Source organism: Chiloscyllium plagiosum, unplaced genomic scaffold, assembly GCF_037043375.1.
Source record: "Chiloscyllium plagiosum isolate Xiang-an unplaced genomic scaffold, Cpla_swu_hap1 HiC_scaffold_34, whole genome shotgun sequence".
Lineage (NCBI taxonomy): Eukaryota > Metazoa > Chordata > Chondrichthyes > Orectolobiformes > Hemiscylliidae > Chiloscyllium > Chiloscyllium plagiosum.
In genome coordinates, this window is record NW_028270172.1 from 41,149,633 (window position 1) to 41,168,690 (window position 19,058).

A 19,058-nucleotide genomic window follows, 5' to 3' on the forward strand; every position below is an offset into this window, starting at 1 on the left:
CCTTATCTGCTGTGCCTGAAATTAGATTCCAAACTCTTTCCACAGCATTGGGAGATTGCATACTCACATGTTTGACCTTTAGGTCATTATGAAAAATGGCTTCACCAGTCATAGTATCCCGACAGTGTGGAAGCATGGTATTTGGCCCATCAAGTCCACACTGAAGAACATCCAACCCAGACCCACCCTATTCCTGTAATCCTGAATTTCCCATGGCTAATCCACCTAGCCAGCAGATTCTTGTACACTATGAGCAATTTAGTATGGTTAATCCACCTTAACTGCATATCTCTGGACTGTGGGAGGAAACTGAAGCAGAAACAGAGAGAATCTACAAACTCCATACAGACAGTCGCCCGAGGGTGAAATTGAACCTGTCCCTGTGCTGTGAGGCAGCAGTACTAACCACTGAGCCGCCATGCTGCGTCAAGGTCCCAATTATTAAGCTTCCCATAATGGTGTATACTCTTGTCTTTTATAGAACACTGTGCAAACACTGCTGAACACAATCAGATTCAGAACTCTGCTCCCTAATTTGTTAAATTTAGAAACATCAACAAGATTAATCCAGAGTAACTTCACACACTTACAGGATGTTTATTTGCGTTCTTGCAATGGGTTTTTCGTTGCTTTGTCGTTTATTAATTACATTCAAACCAGACAGTTCATCGGCATATCAGACGAGTTTGTCATTTGAAATCTATTGATTTGTGATTTGTCTTCCTGTTTTAGGCAGTCACGTTAAAAGAAGCACTTTCATCAAAAGGGAGGCACATGAAGAGGAGTGTAAGCACACCGAATGTTCACCATGTACGTATCTCAAAAAATGGCATCATTCAGCTGCATTCTGATTTTACATTGTGTTTTCAAAAAATGGCACTTGCATGGCTGATCATGTGATCAATAAATCTGCATGTCAAAATCTATAAAGTTATGTTAGACCAAGAAAAGCTGTAATTATTTTGTGGATTGGCAAGTAAGTTTCCTGTTGAAATAGCTTTAAGTTATTGCTTTTGTATAAGAGTCCATAAAAGTGGGTCATTGTGAAGTAATCTTCCAAACATTATGAAGTCAACGCCCAGTTTATAGCAGGGTCCCAGCTATTTAAGTATTGGTATATGGAGCACTTGGTATGAAGGCTTCTTTTGAAAGAGCTATTGAAGAGATTTTAAAGTAACTATATGCCGAAAGACATCAGAGGATTAGGGAGAGTACTGATTTTTTTTTTTGAACTGTTAAACAGTCAATTTATCTTAAATATTTCTCTCCATTTTATTTCTGTTATTAGAAAGATCATTTGAGCATTAATTTGTGGTGCACAATATTTTAATGTCAAATCTTAACTGTTTCCTTGGACTGGTATCTCATTTATTTGAAAATCTTTCTATCTGGCACAGGATCCAATTAGATATTGAGCAATTGTTCATTTGTTACTTTTGTAAAGAATTGATCATTTGCGCACAAGTTTAGAATAGAGGTAATTATCTCAATACATCGACTCATTCTAACCCTGAGAAGTCTTGTACTTCAGTAAGTCTTTGCTGGTTTTCTGATGGAGTCTTAGGTTATTGAAACCTGCTTTTATCTTTTTTGAGCAGTGGTTGTGTATTGTATGGGGGAGCTGTGAATATTGCAACTTTTAATTGAGAAAGCATTTCATAATACTGTGCTGTCCTGGGCGTCTTTGGGAACCCTGTTCTGAGAGGACACAGAATTCACATTTCCAGATCTAAGAAAAATATTTCTGATCACTGATGTATTCTCTGTATCCCAAGATGCATGATATCCTTCTGTGTTATGGCCTAAATCTTCCAGTTAGTGGCAATGGCCAATCATTGCCTGCAGCATTTTTCTGACCTGTTGCTAAGACTAATTTCTTCAGATGACAGCTGAAGGAGATATGGGAAGTACAGCGTCTATAGCCCAGTCCAACGAGACCTGGACCAAGGAGAGAACATACTCCCTTTTTATGTTCTTAAAGGTCTTGCATCTTTTAATGAATGTATGTGAGTATGGGTGAGTATTGACACTTGGTGACTGAGTGAACAGCTAAGTTTATGAATAGGTGATTAGGCACTGGAGATGTGGTTGGGTTGAGACTAGCTGGGGAGATAGTGATATCAGGGTCCCAGTTGTGTGTGGTCACTTGATGAGTTGGGGGGTTCACATGAATTGGTTGGGTGATTAGGGGATTGGTTGTAATGCTCAGTTGAATTACATAGCTATTTGAACAGCTGTTATGAAACTGTGTTTCACTTTCCTGGTAAATATCCAGCTAAGTCATAATCTGTCCCAAATCTCTGCTGTGGGCTCAGGATCGGAGACATTTGGGTCCCACATAGCAGCGAATCAGCCCCATCAAAAATGTAAATTTCCAGGCAATTTCCACATTGGTCAAGTGTCAGCACTTCCATAGGATCCTGATGTTCATCTCCCAAATTAAATTTTGGCTCCAGCAAACCAGAATCAGAAATATTTGCTGAATAAATCATGCTAATGTAGACAGCTAATGTCGACAGCTCCAGTTCAAGTTCGGTGACGTATTTTGGACAAGTGGCAGCTGTAGATAAACAAAGGTAATGCTTCAGGTTGGTGACTTTACATCAGAAACAAAATACTTTTTAGACTATTTGAGTATCTTGCACATTCGGAGCAAAGAACACGTATGATGTTTAAGTAAAGAGATTTTTTTTTAAAGATCATGGGACACGGGTATAATTTGTTCCTGTTATAAAATTATGCATTTTCCCCTTTTATTTCATTGCAAATCATATTTCCATATTTATAATGGATACTGCTCATGGTAGTTGCATCCTCCTGCTTAAGGATGGAAAGCATGTAGGAAGCATGCACAGGTGCATCAATCTTAGTATATATAAATGGTGAATTCATCGCAGGCATGTTTTGTGTTTGTAAATTATCAGCTGCTACTTACTGGTAAACATGGCTGCATGCATGTTTTGAAGTGTTCAGAGCTGTTTAATACTTAGCACTTGTTTTGAAGAATTTACTTTTTTTTTAAAGAAAGTAAGTTATTTAGGCTGTCCGGCACCTTCTGGTCTCTTTCTCTTAGGGAAAGCGATACATATTGTGTTTTTGAAGTCAGGGGAGGTTGCACTGTTTCCTCAAGAAAATCATTGAAAGCTTGTTGGAAATCAGTTTGAAGCCCATATCCGTCATGTGCCTCAGTTTGTGCAAATGAGTAGGACTTTTAAAAATGTCATTACATTTCGTCTCTGCTGAGGAATAGAGATTGAATTTTTTTTTAAAATCTGCCTTTTTGGATCAGAAAACAAAGAATTACTTTAAAAAAGGACAACTGAACAGTTGTAACTCAAAGGAATAAGCTTGTTGAAGATTACAAAATAAGAGTTTATGTCAGGTTAATAGAATGATTACATGTATTGGCTGAATATTTGTGCATGTGCATTCATGCCTACAAACAACTGCTTTTTAAACAAGATGAAAACTTTAGAACTGAGTAAGTTCTAGATCTGTGTTGCTAAAGATTTATATGCCCTAACGATTATTATCTCTAGATTGTTCCTGAAGCCATGTTCAAAATGACTGAAGTAATTGTCTGAGGAAAAATGACTTCTATTTCATGGGACAGGAAAGATTTGTAGTGTAAAGGAAGAGATTAAAGCAAAAGTCAAAAAATTTGATTTAGCAAGACATGCAAAAACAAACTGGTAGATATAAAGGAATTTAAACTGGGAGAAATAACTAAGAAATGAGCATGTAAAAATATAGAGCTGAAGGGCAGCTTAACGTTTTGGTCCAAACAAGTGTTCTTTATACAAAAACACATTCACCTTGAAGGTTGTAACAAGATAGCCATTACTGACACATGGCTGCTGGTCAGTCAGCACTGAAAACTAAAACATACCACATTATAACTGAAATACAGGATTGAGAGGGGTAAATTGTATAGGCAGGAGAAAAGTCTGTGTTATTAAGGATAAAACTCCTTCAAGATTAAGAGAGGATTATAAACAAGAGGTGCATGATCAGTGGAGACTTTATGGGTGGAATTAAGAAATAGAAAAGGATTAAGATTGTAGCTGGGATTTAGTAAAGGCCTCCTGTCAGCAACTCCAAAATGGCAGGTTGCTTAAATGTACTGGATAAACATGTAGGAAAGGCTGATTGCTTTTTAATGAGCTGCTCCAATTCTCTCTCAAATTGGGTTAAGCAAACAAATGCAAGTCAAAAAGAGTGAATTTCTTCTGCAGTAGTTTTCTGTATCTAACAAGACATGTCTTATTAGATTTTATAACAAGCAATGGATTATAATTAGTTGGCCGTCCAATAATACATTGATGAATCAATTTATCTCATGGAGATCATGACTTGGCCCATATGGTGTTAATGGGAGAAATGTGCAACAGTTACTAGGATTTAGATAAGATTGACTTTATTGTGATAGCCCACACTAAAGTAGCAAATTTGTTATTGAGTAAAATGACAGAAGATCAGTGGCAATTGTTGAGAAATAATCTCAATTGGTGCCAAACCAGTTCATACCTTTTGAGGAGCAAGAGTTTTACTTGCCACGAATAACAAAAAACAAGGAAAGATACGAAATAAAGCTAAAAGGAAAAAAAAATGACAGTTGCAAAAATAGCCAGAGATCCTGATGAATTGGAAAGTGCAAAGAACAGTAAAGTGGTTTGAGAAAATAGATGGTGAGGACAGCAGAAAGGAAGAATGGAAAGAGACTCTCAAAGAATGTCAAAATCAATACCATAAAATTTTACAATTTTATTCCAAGAAAGTTGTGGTCAAGAGTGGTGAGTGCTCCTTGACAACTGATATTGTCAATGAAGAAATGGAAATCATGAGCATACTGAATAATTGCATTATTTATTTTGCATTGCTAGTTACAGTAGGCCAAGAGTTTAGCATATCTAAAATCCTAAGGAAATCAATATTGAATTGAGGGTGAGATTCACAAAAATTAACATGAATACAACAACAGTAATGAAGAAAATGCTCTATGGAGGGACAAAACCCTTGGGCCAAACAGTTTCTGTCCAATAAATTTAAAGGTAATGGGTAAGAACATTACAGTTGTCCAGCAGTAATCTTCCAATGTTCTCTTGATTTGAGAATGCTTCCCTTAGATGTTAAATAACATACTACTGTCCTTTTTAAATTATGAGGGTGAAGCCAGCTAACTATCCACCATCTTGCCCAAGATTTTAAGAGCACTCATATTTATGAGTACAATGACCAAAATCTTGGAAATCTCTTGGCCATCCAACTAATTTAATATTGTTCATAAATCCATGTCTTTGTAAATATAGCAGTATAAAGTTTCGCTCAATTTTAACTAAAAGACAGAAGTTATGAACAGATTTGCAGATTCTGTGTATTGAATAGATTAAGAAAGGATAGCAGGGCAAAGTTAAATCTTAATTAATTGACTTTTAATGAAACCAATTGTAGTGTTTTGCTAAGTGTTTGCAATTGCATAATTCAGCAAAAATTGTTAACATAGCATGGAAACCCAAAAGGAAATCAAGTTAGACAGCCAAGGTAATACAATGAATGCTGTTGCTCATGTCTGTCCCTTAGAAAAAGAAGCTTGCTGAACCGATGAAGGCAAGCAGTCATTTAACTGAAGTTCACTGGAGGCCACCAATACTGAACCATCAATCCTTTTCTCCTGCCCATACCTGCCTTGTGCCCAGCTGTCAATCTGAATCATTACCATTGGTTCTGCATCATTCCAAGGCTACATCCCAGCAATTAGTGAAGGTACCTGAGTTCAGCGGAAGTCCAGACTGTAGAGTTGACATAGAAGACTGGATCACATATATGCAGGAGCGACTGGTCATTAGTAAAATGCCTACCACTCTCCAGTTTGATCTTGTGGTGCAACACCTTAAGGGAAGAGCAAAAATATTTGTCCTTAATTTGCCACTCAAGGACCAGTCTCCTGCAAGAGCTTTTGAGAAACTCCGAGCAGAGTATGGGAGCTGCCAACTCTCACCAGAACCTGCAAATAGTTTCTTTCAAAACTTTCAGCAATCAAATGAAGCCAAACCCAGTTATGCTGTGGGGGCAGTGTTCAGGACTTTTAAAGCTAGGGCGAGTAAACGGAGTTCTTCTACACACAAGGATTTTAAAATGCGCCCAGAATTTATGAATGTTGTACTTGACCAAGATATTCATCAGAAGCCTCCATCCGTAAATCCAAAGTCGGTAACATTCAAGGGACGGCAAACTAAGATGAAACAAGTCCCGTGTGAAAATGAGATGTCCTCCAGACAGCACAGAAAGTCGGTCAAAGTTCATGACCAATCTAAACCTGCCTCTGTGCAAAGCCGTAATGAAAGCCTTGGAGATCCTTCACAACTAGTTGGCAAGCAGACAAGCTCCACACCAGATTCTGCACTGCTTGAGTTGACGACATTAGTGAAGCAACTTGCTTTGCACCAGAAGGATCAAATGGAGAGACTGCAAAGAATGGAGCAATTACATTTTCGGATGAACCCTGGAGGCAATTCAACGCCATCTACCGTAGCTAAAGCTTATAGCAGTGACATGAATTTCAAAGAAAGAGTGGACAGCAAAAGTACAGGATCGCTGAAGACTGAAGGGGTCTGTATATGTCACTTTTGTGGACAGGAAGGACATACCGTTAAAGCGTGCAAGTCAAAAAGACGACCTTTTCTAACAGACAAGCCAGAAGCACACTTTTCCAGCTTCTACCATTTAGAAAAATAAGACTTAGAATCTAGGGGGAAGTGACATGTAGCATTTTTTTAAGAAGAAAATTACCAAATACAAAGGAAATGTGGAAAGTCTTTACAGAAAATATTTCAAAACTAGGAGCTAACCTGCCTTACTACCCTCATAAATTTCAATTTTTAGCCAGCACTGGCAATGAGGGACATAGTTCAGCTGTTAGTGTAACATACAAAGATAGGGTAGGCTCTGCATTTTAATGATAGCTTGCGAACAGTTTGTAGAGACAGCTGAAACAAACACACCCCTCAGTAATATAGGAAGCCTAGGTGTCACGTTACCTCATGTCCTGATAAACTAATTTTTTAATTATATAGGTATCTTTATGTGACTCTGTATAGAAAAGGAGGAATAGTTTTCCTAAATTTATAGATTTATACAGTGGTGAAAAGGCCCTTCAGCCCAAAATGTCTGCACCAACATAACTACCACCAAAGGTGCACTAATTCCAATTTCATGCACTTGACCCATATCCTTGAATGTTATAAAACTTGAAGTGCTCATCAAACATTTTTTTGTAAAAGGTTGTGTGATTTCTAGCCTCCATTACCTCCTTATACAATGCATTCCAGATTCCCACCACCTGCGAAGTGAAAAAGTCTTTCCCCAAATCTCCTCTGAAGCTCCTGCCTTTTCCCTTAAGACTATGCCCTTTTGTGATTGACCCCCTCAATCAAGGGGAACAGCTGCTTTCACTTCACCTTGTCCATACCCCTCATGATCTTATACACTTCATTCATGCCTCCCCCCCCCCCCCCCCCCAAACCAGTCTTCTCTCTCTCCTGGAAAGATAACACTCCAAGCCGATCTAGTCTCTCCTTATAGGACAATTTCTCCATCCGAGGTAGCATCCTAGTTCCTTGCTCTCGTACTCTACGCCATGACTGGTTAAAGCAAGTGTCCCATATGCTGCTTTAACTATCCTATTCATGTGGTGTGCCAACCAGGAGATCTGTGAATAATTAACTCAATATCCCTCTGTTCCTCTAAACTACCCAGTGTCCTACCATTCATTAAATACATCCTGATCATGTTTCTTCTTTCACTTATTGGAGTGAAATACCATCTGCCACTGGTCTGTCTATCTGACCAACCCATCTGTGTCTGCCTGGAGCCTACAACAACCTTCTTCACTATTAAACACTCTACCAGTTTTGATGTTGACTGCAAACTTGCTCAAAATTCCCCCACATTTTCATCTGTGATTTTTGTGTGTAATTAACAAACAAGGGTCCCTGTACTGATCCTTGTGGTACACCACTGGATACCAGCCTTCAGTCACTTGAACTACCCCTATCCTTTGTGTCCTATTACTATGCTAGTTTCTGATCCATCATGCCAAGTTTCCCTCAATCCCATGTGCTTTAATCTTCTCAAATCAGTCTTCTACATGATTTGTACATGGGACCTGGTCAAAAGCTTTACTAAAAGTAATATAAACTACATCAACTGGAATTCCCTCATCCACATATTTAATCACATTTTCAAAATATTCTAACAAATTTATTAGGCATTGATGTCCCTCGGACAAAGCCTTGCTGAATATCTCTAATTAACCCATGTCTTATTAATTCCAAGTGCGTATTAATTTGATCCTTCAGACTTTTCTTCAGTGGTTTCCCTACCACTGACCTCACATGTGTAATTTCCTGGTTAGTCTCTGCAACCCCTCTTTAAAAAGTGGAACCACATTCTCTATCCTCCAGTCCTCGAGCAAACCCCACCCCCCAAGAGCACCTGCAATTTCCTACCGGGATGCATTTCATCTGGGCCAAGTGATTTCTCCATTTTTAAGCCCATCATAGACTCCAATACCTCCCCGTTTCCAGTGTCAAACTGCATAAGTTCCTCACATCCCTTTTCCTGAATTCTGTACCTATGTTTTCCTTTCTCAGCGTGAAGACTGAAGAGAAGTATTCATTTAACACCCTTCCAATATCTTGCGGCTTCACACACAGGTTGCCCCTTTGGTTCTGAATGGGCTGTACTCTTTTCCTGGTTTACCTCTTCCCTTTAATGTATTTATGCAATATCTTGTGATTCTTCCTAATCATGTTTGCAAGTCATTTCTCTTGTCACTTTCTTGCTCTTGGATTGCTTCCTTAAGTTCTCTCCTGTTCTTCCCGTGTTCCTCCTGGGCCACAGCTGAATTGCTCCCTTTGAACTTGCTAAAAGCCCTACTCCTCTTCTCTTTCCAGTCCTGGATTGTCCCAGACATCCAGGATTCTCTGAATCTTTTGCTTTTACATTTCCCTCTAAAGGGTACGTGTTGGATCTATACTCTGAGTTCCTTTTTGAATGCCCTCCATTGCGCTGCTGTAGACTTAATCGGAAGGAGCTGTTATCAGCCAAATATGGTCAGATTCTGCTTTATTTTAATAAAATCTGCGTTGCCCCAATCCAAAGCCATCTCTTGCAGGCCATCGTTTTCCTTGTCAGAACAAATTTGAACCAAACCGTGTTGTGATCGCTATGACTAAAACGTTTCCGTATGTTCACCCAGTGCCTTGACTAATATCAAAAGGATAATAATAATTTCCTTCTGTCAGAAAAATGCTACTTGAAAAAAATGGGCAGTAAGTTTTAAATCTATGATTAAGAACAACGAGCGATGTGCCATATATGTTGCCCTTGCCAGTGACACCTACATCTTTTGGATAATTAGTACATACATTTTTAGTGAGTTTTTTTTTGAGACGTTTTGTAGCTCAGGTTGAGGTTTTGGATGTAGGTTTGCTCGCTGAATTCAGGTCTGAAAATGAACCTTCCAGCTCAGCGAGCAAACCTACATCCAGAACATACATTTTTATCTTCACTTTAAATAAAATCAGGTTGGAGATCAACAGTAAGTAACTAAATAAATACAGTAGTTAGAATTAGTAGTTTAGGCACACTCTCACTTGACAATGAAAGGAAGCCCTTTCTATGTTTCAAACTCTGAGCAATTTAATCAAGAAGTTGAGTAAATCCACAGTAGTAAAAAGCCTTGATTTTCGCGAAACATGGAGTAATAAATTGAACTAATCAATCAATCTTCTATTTAAAAGTAGTCCAACCATGCATTTTTTAGAAATAACAAATGTTAAATTTGTGAATTTATAATATTTAATAACAGAACCAACAAATTTCACATCTAATTACATTTAACAGGAGTGGTATAATCTGTGGCTGTAATGCTGATGTTGAACCTTCCTGGGTGAGAACAAAGATTGTACAATTAGCCTTAAGTATATTTTGGATTAGTGGTGCTGGAAGAGCACAGCAGTTCAGGCAGCATCCGAGGAGCAGCAAAATCGACGTTTCGGGCAAAAGCCCTTCAACAGGAATAAAGGCAGAGAGCCTGAAGCGTGGAGAGATAAGCTAGAGGAGGGTGGGGGTGGGGAGAAAGTAGCATGGAGTACAATAGGTGTGAGTGGGGGATGGGATGGAGGTGATAGGTCAGGAAAGAGGGTGGAGTGGAAAGGTGGAAAAGAAGATAGGCAGGTAGGACAAGTCATGGGGACAGTGCTGAGCTGGAAGTTTGGAACTAGGATGAGGTGGGGGAAGGGGAAATGAGGAAACTGTTGAAGTCCACATTGATGCCCTGGGGTTGAAGTGTTCCGAGGCGGAAGATGACGCGTTCTTCCTCCAGGCGTCAGGTGGTGAGGGAGCGGCGGTGAAGGAGGCCCAGGACCTCCATGTCCTCGGCAGAGTGGGAGGGGGAGTTGAAATGTTGGGCCACAGGGCGGTGTGGTTGATTGGTGCGGGTGTCTCAGAGATGTTCCCTAAAGCGCTCTGCTAGGAGGCGTCCAGTCTCCCCAATGTAGAGGAGACAGCATCAGGAGCAACAGATGCAATAAATGATATTAGTGGATGTGCAGGTAAAACTTTGCATGTGGAAGTTTTAGGGCCTTGGATGGAGGTGAGGGAGGAGGTGTGGGCGCAGGTTTTGCAGTTCCTGTGGTGGCAGGTGTAGGTGCCAGGATGGGAGGGTGGGGCGTGGACCTGACCAGGTAGTCACAGAGGGAATGGTCTTTGCAGAATGCAGAAAGGGGTGGGGAGGGAACTATATCCCTGGTGGTGGGGTCTTTTTGGAGGTGGCGGAAATGTCGGCGGATGATTTGGTTTATGCAAAGGTTGGTAGGGTGGAAGGTGAGCACCAGGGGCGTTCTGTCCTTGTTACGGTTGGAGGGGTGCGGTCTAGGGCAGAGATGCGGGATGTGGACGAGATGCATTGGAGGGCATCTTTAACCATCTCTGCCTTTATTACTTATGAAGGGCTTGTAGAAACCCACCGACTCCCACAGCTACCTGGATTACACCTCTTCCCACCCTACCTCTTGCAAAAATGCCATCCCGTATTCCCAATTCCTCTGCCTCCGCCGTATCTGCTCCCAGGAGGACCAGTTCCACCACAGAACACACCAGATGGCCTCCTTCTTTAGAGACCGCAATTTGCCTTCCCACGTGGTTAAACATGCCTTCCAACGCATCTCGTCCACATCCCGCACCTCCGCCCTCAGACTCCACCCCTCCAACCGTAACAAGGACACAACGCCCCTGGTGCTCACCTTTCACCGTACCAACCTTCGCATAAACCAAATCATCTGCCGACATTTCCGCCACCTCGAAAAAGACCCCACCACCAGGGATATAGTTCCCTCCCCACCCCTTTCCACCTTCCGCAAATACCTTTCCCTCCGTGACTACCTGGTCAAGTCCACGCCCCCCACCCCCTACAACCCACCCTCCCATCCTGGCACCTTCCCCTGCCACCACAGGAACTGCAAAACTTGTGCCCACACCTCCTCCCTCACCTCATCCAAGGCCCTAAAGGAGCCTTCCACATCCATCAAAGTTTTACCTGCACATCCACTAATATCATTTATTGCATCCGTTGCTCCCGATGCGGTCTCCTCTACATTGGGGAGACTGGGCGCCTCCTAGCAGAGCGCTTTAGGAAACATCTCCGGGACACCCGCACCAATCAACCACACCGCCCTGTGGCCCAACATTTCAACTCCCCCTCCCACTCTGCCAAGGACATGGAGGTCCTGGGCCTCCTTCACCGCCGCTCCCTCACCACCAGACGCCTGGAGGAAGAACGCGTCATCTTCCGCCTCGGAACACTTCAACCCCAGGGCATCAATGTTGACTTCAACAGTTTCCTCATTTCCCCTTCCCCCACCTCACCCTAGTTCCAAACTTCCAGCTCAGCACTGTCCCTATGACTTGTCCTACCTGGTTATCTTCTTTTCCACCTATCCACTCCACACTGCTCCCTGACCTATCACCTCCATCCCATCCCCCACTCACACCTATTGTACTCCATGTTACTTTCTCGCCACCCCCACCCTCCTCTAGCTTATCTCTCCATGCTTCAGGCTCTCTGCCTTTATTCCTGTTGAAGGGCTTTTGCCCGAAACGTCGATTTTGCTGCTCCTCGGATGCTGCCTGAACTGCTGTGCTCTTCCAGCACCACTAATCCAAAATCTGGTTTCCAGCATCTGCAGTCATTGTTTTTACCTAGCCTTAAGTGTAGCCATGTCACCAATCTACATTCATATCCATTATGACACAAGAATGATAAAGATTCCTTGCAAGTTTACCAGATTAATCCTTATCAGAATAAGTGAACGACAGAATGTGTTTATACAGGAAGGCCAATTGAAATTATCCATATTGTCACCATAACCACTTCATTTAACAGCAGAATGTTTCAAAGTCACCTATCACCTGTTAGGGAAAAGCTCTCCCTCCTCTCCAACCAATTCATCCCCCACACAAAATACCTTCAATGACCAAGATTCAGCTGAACACTTTCAGACGTTGATGAAAGCTCTTACTGAGGGATCTGAAGAAATTGAAATCAGTCAGCTGGGAGTAAGGCACGACTGGCTTTGCAAACCATGGTCTGGAGTTGTTGTTGTGAAAGGTATGAAAGATAATACCTGACATCAGCATGCATGCATGTGCACTTCAGAAGGCTGAAGTTAGCAGCAGAAGCTGGACAATTGAATTTTTCTAACAGTTTGAGCTAACGCCTTTTAAATTCTTACCTAAATATGGCTTTCTTGACTTGGTGGCTGACAGTATTTGCAGTAGGCCTGTTCGTATTTCGGCCACTGGACTTCACAATGATTTGGGTATCATTGAACAAGTGTAGGCAATATAAATTGTGATCTTTTAGAAAATATCTAAGAAGTGAGGGACAAGACTGGAGTGGAAATAGGTGTCCTGTTCCTATATTATATAGTTGTCTCCTACTGTTTGCTGCAATACTGCATGCCTGCAATTTTATTTCATTACCCCCTTTCTATCTGAATTCGTGTTGTTGAAGGAAACAGCATGTTCTCTTGTTTTTTTTTTACAGAAATTAATATTGTATTAATTTGGTGTTTTTAAGTGTTCAATTAAGGTCTTTAACAGTGAAATGCAGATATGAGTGATGTGCTGATGCAAGATGTCCCATATTAGACATTTCTGAATGTTATCATTTTGTGCTTATTTGAAGACTTCCTGTATAAAAGATGCAAAATGGTTTTAATGCACTCATTTTTATACTGCTTAAATATTGCAAGAGACATAGTGTGCCTACTGCTTCTGGGTGCTATTTTGCTGAGGAAAAAAAATGAATTTTATTAGAAATCACATCTTTCACAGTATTTATAATAGTAAATATCAAGACGTATGAAATATAATATGCCTGAAGTTTGCAACCATGCTTTAAATGTGCTGCTTGAGTTTCACAATCTTAGATCAAAGCAGGAACAGAAGACATTGTGGGGCAAGGAGTGATTATTCAAAAATCTCTCATCTATGTTTTGTTATATCTGATTTCTACAGGTTTCCAGTAATCGATCAGAACTTTCTGGATATGAAGAGGATGAGTACAGGGTATGCTACAAGGAGTTCTCAAACTAAAATTCATTTATGCGAGAGCTGTAGGGAAATCACAACAAAGAGCCTGAAATCTGTGATATAACAGGTGGATAGCCTCAGAATAATTTGTAACAATATCAGAGAATCTGATTTTCTGTTCCATTTTTTAATGAATGGAAAAGTGAATGTGGTCGCCCTATTATTTCCCAACCTTTAAATTGTGGCATAAGGTCTGGAATTTAGTGCTGAGATTAGTAAGCAATCTAATTTTGAGCTAGAGCACTGAACCTGAACTAAAACAGTATTCAACAGCTGCCTGTCACAAATCTGCTGAAGGCAAGAAAGACTATTTCAAGAAGAAACTATGGAGGCCAGATAAATTCAGGAAGGTACATGCTTATACCTTTCCATAGGTGAAGTGACTTAAAGTTAAAGTTGCAACAACCCATCTCTAGTCAAGGGACCAGCCAGAATTAAGAACTTTGCCAGTCTTTTGGTTCAGGAGTCATTAGCGTCCTAGCATTGGAGCAGTGAACAAAGTTGAACACAAGCCAAGTCATTGATTGTATTTAAAACAGAGATATTAGGTTCCTGATTAGTAATGGAGTCAAGAATTATGAGGAGAAGACAGGAGAATGGTGTTGAAAAACCTATCAGACATGATCAAATGGTCGAACAGACTCAATTGGCTAAATGGCCTAATTCTGCTATACCTTATTGTCTAATGGGTCAGCAGTATTAAGGCTGTGACTGGAAATAGATGATACATCCTCCAAAATCAAGACCACCGAAGTTAAGGAGCATCAGCCTGCAAAGGAACACAGAGTTACAGGTATCAGAGGAGAAGGACAAATAATAAGAAAGAGACACTGCTCTGAATGTAGGAGCTTTGGGAAAAGCGAAGAAAATGTAGAGGTAACTGATAACTGTTGTACATTGCCGCTGCAATTCTTTCAGCAGAGAGTCACAGATGTGTATACTCTTGTCAGTGCAAATTTCTGTGGCATTTCGCAGGTTGCTGTGCACCAAAATGTCACCCAGATGACAAATACACACATCCAATTCACAACTGATGAGGTTTTGCAGGCTGTGGTGAGTGGGACCGTTCCTGAATTGGTCAGGTGGTGCCCTCCAGTACCCTCCTGCAAGGATCTCTGATGTTGTTGTGATCTGCTACACTGTCCACAACAGAGTGGCCCAGAGAGGCCTGATTTTGAAACAGTGGAGCCCTGGGTATTGTAGTTTATGCAGGGAGGAGCAGGAGACTAGAGTTGCTTTTTGGAATAATAACAGCCTTCCGTGATAGCTGCCTCCATTCCTGTCTAATTAAAGGTGATGGGGCAGAAAACTGTCTCTGTCAGATAAGGGCTCTCACCCACTAAAATCTGAACTTAAGTCATTTTGGATTTCTGACACATATCATCAAACTCCCCTGTTTCACCTCTGTAATAAAAATCTATCCCATTAACTCAGTTCCTCTATCCCCAGCTGCTGCCTGACCTGCTGAGTATTTTTAGCATTTTCTATATTATTTCAGATTGCCAGCATCAGCGGTGTTTTTTTTCTTTTGCAGTTGTATTATTGTTTTTTAAATAAAAGGACAGTAAAGTTAAAATTGATATAGACGAAGTCCTTTATAACAGTGCATGATACCAGTACAGATATGGCTGAAGTGCATTCCAGAGTACTTAAGGACGTGGTCCTAGAAGTAGTATATGTATTGGGGATCCTCTTTCAAGATTCTATAGACTTTTGGAACAGTTCCTATGAATTGGAGGTAACTAATATAAGCCCTGTATATTTTAAAAAAAGGAGGTTGAGAGTAAAAAACAGAATTATAGACTAGTTCACCTGACATCAGTAGTACTGAAAATGCTAGAGTTAATTATAAAAGATTCAACAGTCAAACACTCGGAAAGCAGTGACACAATCAGAAAGTCAGCATGCGTTCATGCAAAAGGAAATGATACTTGACAAATTGACTGGAATTTCTCAAGGAAGTAGTTCATAGAGTTGATACGGGAGAGCCAGCTGAAGTGGTTTCATAAAGCTTTTGATAATGCCTCAAGTGAGAGATTAATATGTAAAATTTAAAGCACTTGGCACTGGGCGTAGTAGATTAGATTAGATTACTTACAGTGTGGAAACAGGCCCTTCGGCCCAACAAGTCCACACCGACCCGCCGAAGCGTAACCCACCCATACCCCTACATTTACCCCTACCTAACACTACGGGCAATTTAGCATGGCCAATTCACCTGATTTGCACATCTTTGGAGTGTGGGAGGAAACCGGAGCACCCGGAGGAAACCCACGCAGACACGGGGAGAATGTGCAAACTCCACACAGTCAGTCGCCTGAGGCGGGAATTGAACCCGGGTCTCTGGCGCTGCGAGGCAGCAGTGCTAACCACTGTGCCACCGTGCCGCCCATGTATACTGACATGGATAGAAAACTGGTTGGCAGGCAGGAAATAGAGTGGCAGCCAGTGACTAATGGATACTGCAGGATTAATGTTTGGATCCCAGCTATTCATAATATATATTAATAATTTAGGTAAGGGAGCTAAAGGGAGCTTTCTGCCACAGAAAGTCATTGAGGTCAAAATATTAATTGTGTTCATTAAAGGAGCATCTTTGATTTTAATAGTGGTGCATCTTTTTCTAGCCATTCTACACAACTAAACGTAATTGATTAATTGTTTCTGTAAATGCTATAAACCATTTATTTTTTTCTTGGTGATACTGCTAGGGTCGTTCAGAAAGTCATCATGATATTTCTGACTGCTTGTTCAACACTCAAGAACATTCCTGGTACAACACCCTACCTAAAGACTCTCCACGCAGGATGAAAGACCCAGGAGGTATATTATTATACATTTCATAAGACAAATGTATGTCCTATTTAATAGGATAGGTCATGGTCAAGTTTTAATATATAGATATGTTACAAATATATATTAATTTTGTTTTAAATTTCCACCATGTCAGGCTTCCTGGAATACCTCAGATATGTGCTTCAAATATTTCACTTCTGTCACTCTATTCCCTAATCCCCTCACTTCCCTTCCTCTCATTCATTCCTCTTTTGCCAAAAAAAATTAAAAGAAACTCTGAATATCAATAGAGGCGAAGCTGTCTGACCTGGTAGAAGTGATGGAGGTGAAGGGTGGAAAAACTTGATGACCTATTGCAGTAATATATTCATACACCAACAAGGTGATCATGTTTAAATCTAAAAATAGTTCATGTTTTCTCAAAAGAAAATTATTAATTATAATTGCAGTTGACAGGAGTATGAAATCTCAATAAATGCAGAAGAAGAATGTTCAGACATTTGTGAATGCATTGGCTTTATTTGGCTTAGTGCCATTTTCTCTATGAAATGATCATCCAATGTCATGTCAAATGCCTCAATTGAACCTGGCTCCACCACTTTTCCAGATGGCATGTTTCAGATATGAATTAATTGCTGTGTCAAAAAGTATTTTTTCAGAGCACATGATTAGTTCTTTCTCAGCTTACATCCATGCCCTTGGAGTCTTTAACCTTTTAGACATGAGAACAGTTTCTCCCAATTTACTCTGTCTCACTCCCTTGTGATTTTGAAAACTTCCAACTTCTCCAGTCTGTCTTCTTTGATTCCAGCCATAAGAAACTTGAACATTCTCATAAACCTTTTCTACACTCTCTCCAATACTTTTACATCCTTCCTAAAGTAGGATGCCTAGAACTGTACACAGTGTTCTAACTGAGGTCTATTTAATGTCTTATACAGATTTAACATAACCACCTTGCTCCTGTATTCTACATCCCTATTGATAAAACCAAAGATGCTGTATGCTTTGAGTTATGCACTCGATCTGTGCTGCCATATTTAGTGATTTATGTCCGTATATACCCAATTCCATGGTGTTTTGTTCCTTTTGTTTCTTTCACTCATAGGTGCTCCACCAGACAGTCCTCATTCATTGAGTCCACTAAAAGCATTCTCTCCTCAGCCACCTAAGTTCCTGAAATCACTTATGCCTGTAAGAGAGGAACGAAAAGGCAAGCAACCTCTGGAAACCAAACCTCTCCTCGCGCATGAGGTAATAGTTAAAGCTATAAGCAAAATTGCACAACCTTTTAATATAGTGGAACTCAATTGTTGGAATTCCTAAATAGAGCTTAATACAATAAGGAATGTGGTTGATAGAGCTTAAGCCTTAATATGCGAGCCCCTGAAATGAGGAACAATTTGCTGGGTGTTGGTCATTCTACAATAAGCTTGCTATAATGAGTACATTATTTTAGTTAATAAATATTAATCTGTTTCCATGAAATTTGCAAAAGATGACTCTTTCTAAGTCATTTTGTTTTGTTTCATTTTCTCCTGCTACGTTTTTGTTGAATGCTTTTTTCAGTAGAATGACGAAACTTGTAGCTTTGATCACCACAACATGTATATGAATGTGTTAGCTTGGAAACTAGAACTTCAGCCTGTATGAATTGGGAAATTTGTCATTTGATAAAGAAACCTAACAATTCAATCATCAGATATCCACTTTTGTTACTACTACCATTAATACTTTTTCCAAGGTACATTCTTAGTAAGAAGTAAAGTGTCTGGGAGCAATGGAAAAAATGTCTGTTCAGAGTCCAAACCAGAATGTTAAAAAAAAGACTTGATAAATTCCACATTCCTCTTTATTACCAAAACAAACTCACACATTCTTATGATTTACCTCCATTCTCTCATTTAAATGGTTGGGACAAATGAGTGTTGCGTTGAACAATATAAAAGCTCAAAGGGTAGTTAGATCCTCTCAAACTGGTCTTGTGTCTTCAAATGTGTTGCTGTTTTTTGCTCAATGTTATGCACCTCTCAGATTCTTAACATTAAAACAGCTTTCCTGGTGCATGATGGCACTGTGCATTTGTTCAATCGTATTGGATTGCCTACGCATCTAGCTTACTGCTAGCTGCCTTTAGAGTCTGTAAGTAAAATTGTAGCGCATGCATAACAAATTTCATTACATCTGGTAAGTGGAAATGTTTCTGGGAGAATCTGCCATACAGTTCAAATTGATACCAAACCACAAAATGAAGAGTAAGGAGTGCTGTGATTAAAGACAGTTAAGCTTCCCTGATTATTTTGCTGTTTTTCTGATTTTTAAACTTAATACCATGCATCCACAGCATCCTTGCCAATTAGGAGGAACCATATGGACCTCCACAGATGTTGTTTATTTGTCAATATAGCAAAAATCACGATCAAGTGAAGGGATTATCCCATCATGAGACATGACAACTAGCTTAAGATAAATAACACCTTCAGAAGCCCAAGTTTTACTGCTAATTGAGATATAACTCTTTGTAATAACAGTGCTTTGTGACTTTGTTCCAGTAAATGATTATTGTTGTAGCTGCTGAATAAAATATAGTTTTACATTGAATATAG

General features: G+C 40.1%; 1 protein-coding gene across 8 annotated transcripts in view; it reads left to right on the forward strand.

Moving 5' to 3' along the window:
* Nucleotides 1-19,058, forward strand: part of kif13a (kinesin family member 13A) — a 331,165-nt gene that overhangs the window by 293,215 nt on the left and 18,892 nt on the right. For 7 of the 8 annotated variants that reach the window (XM_043719126.2, XM_043719128.2, XM_087978611.1 and 4 more), the window contains 4 exons: nucleotides 733-810; nucleotides 13,582-13,632; nucleotides 16,368-16,479; nucleotides 17,561-17,706. In XM_043719126.2, the coding sequence (XP_043575061.2) occupies nucleotides 733-810; nucleotides 13,582-13,632; nucleotides 16,368-16,479; nucleotides 17,561-17,706 (387 nt within the window). Of the gene's footprint in view, nucleotides 1-732; nucleotides 811-5,580; nucleotides 10,033-13,581; nucleotides 13,633-16,367; nucleotides 16,480-17,560; nucleotides 17,707-19,058 lie in introns of those variants that run through there. The other variant, XM_043719132.2, reaches the window with a different exon arrangement.